This window comes from Oratosquilla oratoria, chromosome 36 (genome assembly GCF_046742065.1).
Source record: "Oratosquilla oratoria isolate Oo_2021 chromosome 36, ASM4674206v1, whole genome shotgun sequence".
NCBI lineage: Eukaryota > Metazoa > Arthropoda > Malacostraca > Stomatopoda > Squillidae > Oratosquilla > Oratosquilla oratoria.
Window position 1 is genome coordinate 29,148,017 of NC_134812.1, and position 8,701 is coordinate 29,156,717.

Below are 8,701 nucleotides of genomic sequence, written 5' to 3' on the forward strand. Positions count from 1 at the left end.
GTTTGTATACCGCGGGAGTAAATTTTCTCTTAGGCAGGCTTGGTTAAAAGCAACTGCAAATTCAGCACTGATCAATTTCTTCTTCAGAGTTTCCAACTTCCTGAAGGTATCCTTTATAGCAAGGGGTAAAGGAAAGAGAAGATTTCCTATTCCGGTCCCAAACGTCACTTCCTGGAGAAACATGGCCAGCATCTCACCGGTGATGTCATTCGGCAGAACACTTTCATCATTCAGAGAGAGTCCGACAAGAACCGCCTTGCCTACCTTGAAGCTTTATATATTGCGGATAGTAGGCCGTCTCTGAATTCCCACCAAGACGCCCCTACTATACTGCCTAGTATTAAGCCATTTAGGAGAAGCAAGCCCAGAGGCAGGACAGAAAACATCACACTACACCCCCGGGATAGCGGGGCTCGAGAGAGCGGACAAGCCAGCCAATGAGCGTACGTAGGAAACTGTCCCGCCCTCTCAACCATGAGGGGACCAACAAAGGTCATCCTTCCAGCCAATCACACGCTGTGTTTCTGTATCTTTGTAATATATAAACTCTTGCATTTGTTCCATCTTTGTATTTTGATAATGACTCAGGTAGAGTCGAAACGTCAATAATGACCGGAATAGGAAATCTTCTCTTTCCTTTACCCCTTGCTATAAAGGATCCCTTTATATATATATTAGAGTGTAGTGTCGCAACTATTTATGAGGCACATTTCAGGGTTTGTAGAGAAAACCATCCAAAATTTGGAATTAAAGACGGAAAAAAAATAGTAAGACACACCCTTTTGGGGCCCAAATTCTGCTTAGATATTGACTTTTCCTTTGGATTAGGCTGGTTGTATTTAGCTGTTATAGCTTTCGTCTCTAGAGCTATAGATAAACAATTTTCTCACAGGAAGAAAAATTGTAACTTAATTCATTATATATCTAAGGTTTAGGCAATTCTAGACTGAAGAATTTCTTGTTTGTAAGCTACTCGGAAACCACTATAAATTTATCGATGTATGACGAATTTACGAGATATTTACGAAGTATTTCCTATGGAAGGATATGGTTTTACCTTTTTGAATGTATGTCATGGATTCATTCTCTATGCCTCCTTGCTCCTTACCAGACAGTCATTAATTGGTTTACTGCAGCTGAACTAATATGTGTCTCCCATCCTTCTGTCAAGCTGTTTCTCATTATTTGTGAGTAATATTTTACTATATCCGTGGTTTTATTGGTTGTGGTAAGGATTATCTATGTTAAAAATGGGAAGGTTATATTCATTTGACAAGGTCTTAAAACGGAAATAAGAAATAAAGAAGAATGAGCAGAGGTTCATTTAAATTTTTCTTGGTAAAGTATAATCCCTATTGGGCTAAGGTTTCGTCAGACTAGTTTCCTTATCAAATGTAAGAGTAATTGGGATGTAATTCAGCACTCAGTATATTTCATTGGTTTCATATATATCATTTCTATTTTATACTAACGGGTCTTTCTATTATTTATTTCCAGGACTAAAATGACCAAAATATCCAGAATATCAACAAGTCACAGCGTCTTTGTCTTCCCATTTCAAGAACTTACTTATTATGACTTCCCTACAAATCAACAAGTTGGAAGATATATTCAGTATGTAAAAGACAATACATACAAGAGCAACTAGGGTGTTATTCCTGAAGTATCCGAGGCCCTTACTGAAATTTGAAAAAATAAATCAGTATTACAGTTCAGCAGATCAAAAGTTAAAAAAAAAGACCCCGATTCGTGAAAGAAGCGTCTGTGGTATCAAAACAAGGAATGAATGCCACTAAGAGTAAGAAGTTTATCTTATCATTGGATCAACTTTTTGATATAGCAGGCTGCCAGTGTGCTGATCTCTTGGACTGCAAGTGTGAAAAGAACATGAAAGTGCCACGTTGAGAGCATGAATTTCTTTTATTGACCAAAGAACTGGGCGTCACATGAAAATTGATGGAGTGGATGTATGAACAAATCAATTGATTGAAGAAGGAAAATCAGAAAAAATCGAATCCAGGAAAGAAGAGAAGAAGAAGAGTAACAATAAGAGAAGAGGAAAGAGAAAAATTACAACTCCAGAAATATTACCATTTGACATTTTGATGATGAATGGAAGACAGTTTTTTGCGAAAACAGAGAACACTATACAAATACCAACAATTGTTATGAAAACAAATAGATATTCTGTGCCAAATAGAGCTGCTGCCGCTGCTATTAGTAGTGCAGCCCTATTCCACTATGATTTTAATTCAGAAGACAACTCCCATGCAATTGACCATCATAAAGTTTGAAGGGCCCGACAGAGTTTAAGAAGGAATATTACAGAATCTAAACGTTTGGTAGATAAGAAAATTACTGTTTTTATGGGAGGAGAAACACACCACTAACTAAACAGAAAAAATGAAGAAATGGTATAGAGCACAAGAAATTCAATATCACTATGTGCTCGTAAGAGAATCTGGTACTTTTTATTTAGATCATCTAATCATTGAACGAGAAACAGGTGTAGGTATTGCAGATGGACTGATAAAATGGTTTGTTGAAAGTTATACTAAAGATGAGATAAAGGCAGTGGGAGCTGACAGCACGGCAATCGATATTGGCTACAAGAATGAAGACATAACAGGGCTGGATTGTCAATTATATCGTTTTTGCATCTAAATGAGCTTCCTTTGAGGCACCTGTGCAGGATATATATTGTTTCAACAGAAAGTGGAAATAAATGGAAAATGGAGAAAAAAATGTAAAGCCATATCCAGCAGTGAAATTCTACCAGTGTCACCAAATGGTTTTCATTGTATTACTAAAGGAGCTCCTTTTCAGGATATACATGTGAATGAGCATAGTCGGGACCAAACTTACCTGTGCTTAATTATCAATGCTATTAGAATTGACGATGATCTCCTACATATGAACGAAACCAGGGCCAACATCTCATGCAAAATGACTCACCACTACCAGCAGAATATATCAGTTTTATATGGCAACAGAAAAAACCTAATAATGATTTTTATGTCCTCACAGAGTTTTTTGTGTGTCATTATGGGCCCATCTGATTCCACAACAAATTCACTACAAAGTTTATCGGAGGGATCTAAACATCTGAAGCAGATCAATCTTCTGCCAATACTTTCACCTTCCAGTGAATGCCTACTGGGCCCATCCTGAGACCGTCCTTTGGCAATGCTCTCAGAGATCATTTTTGTGTCAGTGTTGTCAAAAACTGAGGTCAAGGGGTTGTGGCGTGCTTCAAGTCGCTAGCAACTGTTGAGTATGGGTCTCTAATAACAAGACAGAAAATTGATTTTTGTAGACAAATAGAATTCGTATTTCAAATAAGAGGTTACAAATATGCATGATGCTAGTTTAATATTTATTCAAAATTAATATATATATATCTTTGGATTGTACAAAAACGCACATTGTGTCGTCTCCATGAGTATGAAGTAAATAGGTTGGATTCAGTGACAATGTAGAGCAAAAGCCTCGGGTGAGGCCCCAATCTTCTTTTGATGAGCTACTTTAAAGATTATTATCGTCCATATCCAAGAGGCGCCTTACACACGTGCTCTCCAAGACACCTGTCGAAGCAGCACTTGTCCACGCCACTGCACGCCCCATCGTTCGAGCAGGTGATGGGAGGTCCGAAGATACGAGGGCACACGGGTCTCACTGGCGGGCACTGACCGGGTTTGACGATCTGGGTTGCGATGGGGTCGGGCTGTTGGTTGTTGTTTTCGCAGCAGTAGGCTGCTCCTTCAGGAGTCTTGCACCAGTAACGGCAGTTGCTGCTGGGAGCGACAGGAGGAATAACTCCACCCCCGATTCCGTGACCGACGCCGCCGACTACGGGATGGCCTTGGTTACCGAAAGGAGGTCCTCCGACATGTGGTCCCCCTCCGAAGTGACCAGGACCGCCTAGCCCAGGTGACCCAAAGGGAGGCCCCTGTGCATGATGGGGACGTCCTCCGAAGAATCGAGTTGCAGCGCCACCACTTCCGCTCGCAGCACCCTTTTTGGCGGCCTTGAGGTCTTTGCCTGCCACCAAGACGAGGTAGGACATGAGAAGGACACACAGGACTCTCATTCTGCAGGTTGGAGAATATCACGTGGACAGTTGAAGGTTCTATCAAGAAGTAGCTTGATATTGAAAGGCTTGGATGCGCTGACAAGCGGCAAGACGAAGGAAACGTCACTTCTTGCTTGTTGGAGTCAGAAGATCAAGTGTGTCCGTCCACGTCTGCGGTGGCTCATATAACGGACAACGCAACTCACCCCTCCCTCCTCCCTCCCTCCATCGTCTTCTTCGTGTTCTAGCTCGCATGGGACGAAGCGGGATTCCCTCGGTTGCATTCAGAGCTCAAAGTTGTTTTTTGACAGACGTCATCATCCTCGGTTGTTTCCCGACTCTAGTATGCGAAAGTTGAACCAGGAGCACAGCTTAGCTTCCAGTGTTCCCATTGAAGTTTTGCTAGGGCACATGCTCCCTACCACCCACATCTCCACCACTCGCACTTGGAATCACATCTGTACACGTGCACGCACACATGCATACACATCCACAGGCATTCAGCAACACTAGTACGCTGCAGGATCAGCCTATCCCCCTTTGAGGCGATACAGCCTTTTTACATTCACCATTTGCCTGTATGTTGAGAAGTGCATCTGAAATTTTAGGCGTGCTGAATCTGTTTGTGAACCTAATTTGAAACAATTGTGATCAAACCTGTCATACTGACTTTGGGGAGAGCAGTGAAATGCAGCAATGTTCTACTGCACCTGTGATTTCTACCATTGTAGAGAAAAGTCAGAAGGCCATGAAAGTATGACTTGAGCACTTGCCTAGCACTTACCGGGAGTCGCTATTTTTAGTATTTTTTTTAACATGTAACAAAAAAAAAAATATTTTTTGTCGAAGTTCCTATGTTATACAAACAATCTACAACACTTAGGAAAATATGTTTTGTGTGATATGATGCTTTTCTCTCCTGGCCTATACAAGTTATATTATTAGTATGTTAGATGGAACGGCACATAGGAAGTTGCTTCATAAGTGTATTGTCAAATACATCAGTTATAATGATGAACACTGACACTTTTCATTTAGTCTGACTCTTCATAAACTAGAGACAAATACGATGGCTTTGGCCATAGTTAAGCTCATCTAGCAATAAACTCCTCGTTTTCACATTTTTTCATCTTTTAAGGTTGGTGACCGATTTGCTCTCATAAGGTAATGAAGATTCATTCTCAATTCCTACGTTTCCTCCTTTGAGTCACAAACACAAACACACACGCATTCATGCGCTCAGACACCTCTGCTATTCGTTGGGATTCGATCTTATCTAGTACCGACGCATGCTCAGGTTCTACACCGACAGTTATCGTTTATTGTCACTTACCTTGACTGTCCCATCCCAAAGACCTATGTGGAGTATGTGCTTGTGTAACCTTCTCACCTCTTATGTCTACAAAAAAGTACATCTCGTATTAAACTAAAAACGATCAATACGGCGAGCCGGTCACATGCATAAGCCCATGTCAATATGGAATTGGAAAAGTAATATAATGGTGAAAGGTGATGAAAGCATGAATACACCAACGAAAAAGAATCAATAGATTAATCATATAATGATGACTTTGCAAAAGATGAATAAGGGAAATAAATATACATATCAGGGAACAACAAAAACTATTAAATAGATAAATATACTTATATAGAATAAATTAATTGAAACATGATTATATATGAAAGAAAATGAATAGGCGAATGATTGTATAGGTAATAACGATGTGGCAGTCATTAAAGATAATGCAGTTTTCTTTCATGTTTGAACTCATATTTGGCGAGCACTTTGGTCAAGAAGGTACAGTAATACGTGACGGTGCCGAAAACATAGGTTGACATTCTTCTAAGTAGAATCAATGCAAGAGATTTTAAAGGTCCAGAAGAAAAGCACCAGAACTATCTCAACGTTCTCTTTATTGGTTTTATATTGACTAATGTAAGATAGTTCTTTGCAGCTCTGAGAAATTTTCATCCGCTTTCGCGGGATTCATTCCTACTTTGAAAGTGTTCTTCACTAGTCCCGCAGATCACTTTTTTCCTATATGCTCACTTGACCACTGATCAAGTTGGCTTATTCAAAACATAATCAAAGATTAATGAGAACCATCAAGAATTTTGGCAAAGATTTGGCCTTGGTAAATTGAAACCTTTTGTGTGATACCATCAACTTGGCATTTAGTCTGTACACAAGTTGACGCATTTTCTCATTCCTTCTTTAACCTTCATCTCTAAGCCATGCTACAAGACTATTGAAGCACTATGTCTAGTCGTGTAATAAAGGAAATCTTATACGAATGAGTACTATTTGGCTTCCGTTTTATGATCTCTGCCTTCCCTTTTGTTTAAGGTTGTGTATTATGATATGCATGATAGAAATCGTATCGATATTATTGACGTCGTTTCCATAGATAGACTTCTTACATATCACCATCATCAGCAGCAGCAACCATGAGTTATGAAATACAACTAATTACGTATTGGATGAAGTTACAACAGAAAAAGATTATTCAGTGTTTCTTTACAATGAATATATGTTTGCACTAATTTATCAAAAAAGGAATCCATCATATCTTCCATTGATATGAGATAGGTATGAAATGATGGTGTAGGAGTAACCAGAGGTATTTGGAACGATTAACTCGAAAAAAGGAAAAACTTTATTATCTTCCATGCCCAAAGGACACCCTGCAGCACTTGTCCATTCCAGTTCAAGACACCTAGTTGGAGCAGGTGTTGGAAGGCCCGACGACGATCTGACGGGTGGGCACTGGCCGGGCTTGACGATCTGCGTAGCGATGGGGTTGGTGGGTTGGTTGACGTTCTCGCAGCAGTAGTAGCAGCTACTGCAGATGGGAGTTGCAAAGACAACTGTTCTACTTCCACCACTAATAAATGAAATTGTAAATAAAAAGTCTTAGAGTCCGATGACCAAGCGCCTCCGTTCTCGTCTCAAAGGGAGACCAAACTAGCATCTCCTTCCTCTCTTCTTTCCTCCCCTCCTCCTCTTCTTGTTCGCACATGCACAACTGGTTTTCCCTGGCCTTTGCCCGTGCTGGAACTGGTTCTCTGATTGACGTCATCATTTTTTCTGCAGTCTTTGGATTGCATGACAGAAAAATTACTGAAACTTTGTTTTTTCAAAGTCCGTGGCCATGCACACACACACACACACATGTGCACAAACTGAGGCAAAAAGTAGACATTGTGAAAATTTAAACAATCGTGGGTAGGAGTGATTCCAATAGCTACCGATGACTGCCACTTGTCCTGACTTTTCGATCACTTAGAACAAAGGCAATGGCATCAGTTCAGTGCCTCTTGCCACAAGTCCACCACAACCATAGTTGCGGAAAACTGGGTGGAAAGGCATACGATTTTCTGTTCTTTACATGCTGTAATATCCATAATTCAATCACAATGAACCACTGGGAAATTCCTTTGGAAACATTAGAAAATGTATCCAAAAAAGAGAATAGGGCCTCGGGGGAAGGTAGGTAGGGATCCGTGCACGTACATGCAACAAAGGAATTCTTTAAAAACAGACATCACAATCACTGAAAAAAAAATCAGTAAAGGATTGCGTCCAGACTATAATTTTTTTCTAAAACAAGTAGCTCTAGTGCAACCAAATACATCTTTGACGAATTATGCCTAGTTCAAGTTATTCTAAAGGTATTATTTGAAATTAAAGTTTGGAAATGAAAATAAAGAATTATCAGACAGGTGCAAGAATATCCAAAGATATAGATTGCGGAATATACGAAGAAGTCATAAAGAGTTGATATACGATTTCTTCTTATGTTTCAAGTGGTTACAGTTAAGGTTAAAAGCCTGAAATTCTGCCAATAAAGATGCTGGACCCAAACATTGTCTTTATAAACACCGTATCTCTAGCCATGCCGCTACACAAGTGGAATTCCTTACCAATCGGTCCTTGTTAAGGTATTCTACAAGATGGCTTTGCGACTCTAATGTGAATACAGAATCTATAAAAAAGAAAATTATAAAGACACATATCTAAAGGACATAATCCAGGTAATACACAGAATTATTTTCAACATTTCTTTTAAATACAAAATTACTATAACATTTATATTCTTCATTAGTGAACTATTGTTAACCACTGTATTCAAAAACTATGATAAGCACCATTATGAATAGTGCACCACTCAGTGTACAATTACATACACAGACGCGCACACTCGCACACACAAACACATACACTCACACACACGACTTAATGGCGCAGTGGGTAGCAATCGCGGCCGCCACTACGGCGGACAAGGTTCGAATCCCGCCCAGTCCTGAAACCATATCAGTATCGCTGCGCTGCGAGTCCTTACTCCAACTCTCGTGAACAGGGAGTTGGGTGTGTGTGTGCGTATGTCACAGCATTACCAATAGATCGGCCATATATGAGCTCTGAGCTCTATTTTGGGAGGTAAAGAACTGTCGATCACAAGTCCAACACGTGATCCAAGACCATGGTGAATCACACACACACACACACACGCGCGCGCGCTCGCGTGCGCTCAAACACACACAGACACGCATGCACACACATAGACACACACACACACACACACACACACACACACACGTATGCACACACACATACGCACGTACGTA

At 40.2% G+C, this 8,701-nt stretch overlaps 1 protein-coding gene across 1 annotated transcript; it reads right to left on the bottom strand.

Moving 5' to 3' along the window:
* Nucleotides 1-3,403: 3,403 nt before the first annotated feature.
* LOC143019206 (uncharacterized) lies at nt 3,404-4,214 on the bottom strand. Its single transcript, XM_076174900.1, has one exon. It carries the CDS (start codon nt 4,088-4,090, stop codon nt 3,536-3,538), a length of 555 nt encoding a protein of 184 aa, XP_076031015.1. The 5' UTR covers nt 4,091-4,214; the 3' UTR covers nt 3,404-3,535.
* Between the last annotated feature and the right edge of the window lie 4,487 nt (nt 4,215-8,701).

Excerpts from the sequence above, each read along its gene's own strand:
- LOC143019206 (XM_076174900.1), bottom strand. The coding sequence starts at position 4,090 with ATGAGAGTCCTGTGTGTCCTTCTCATGTCCTACCTCGTCTTGGTGGCA.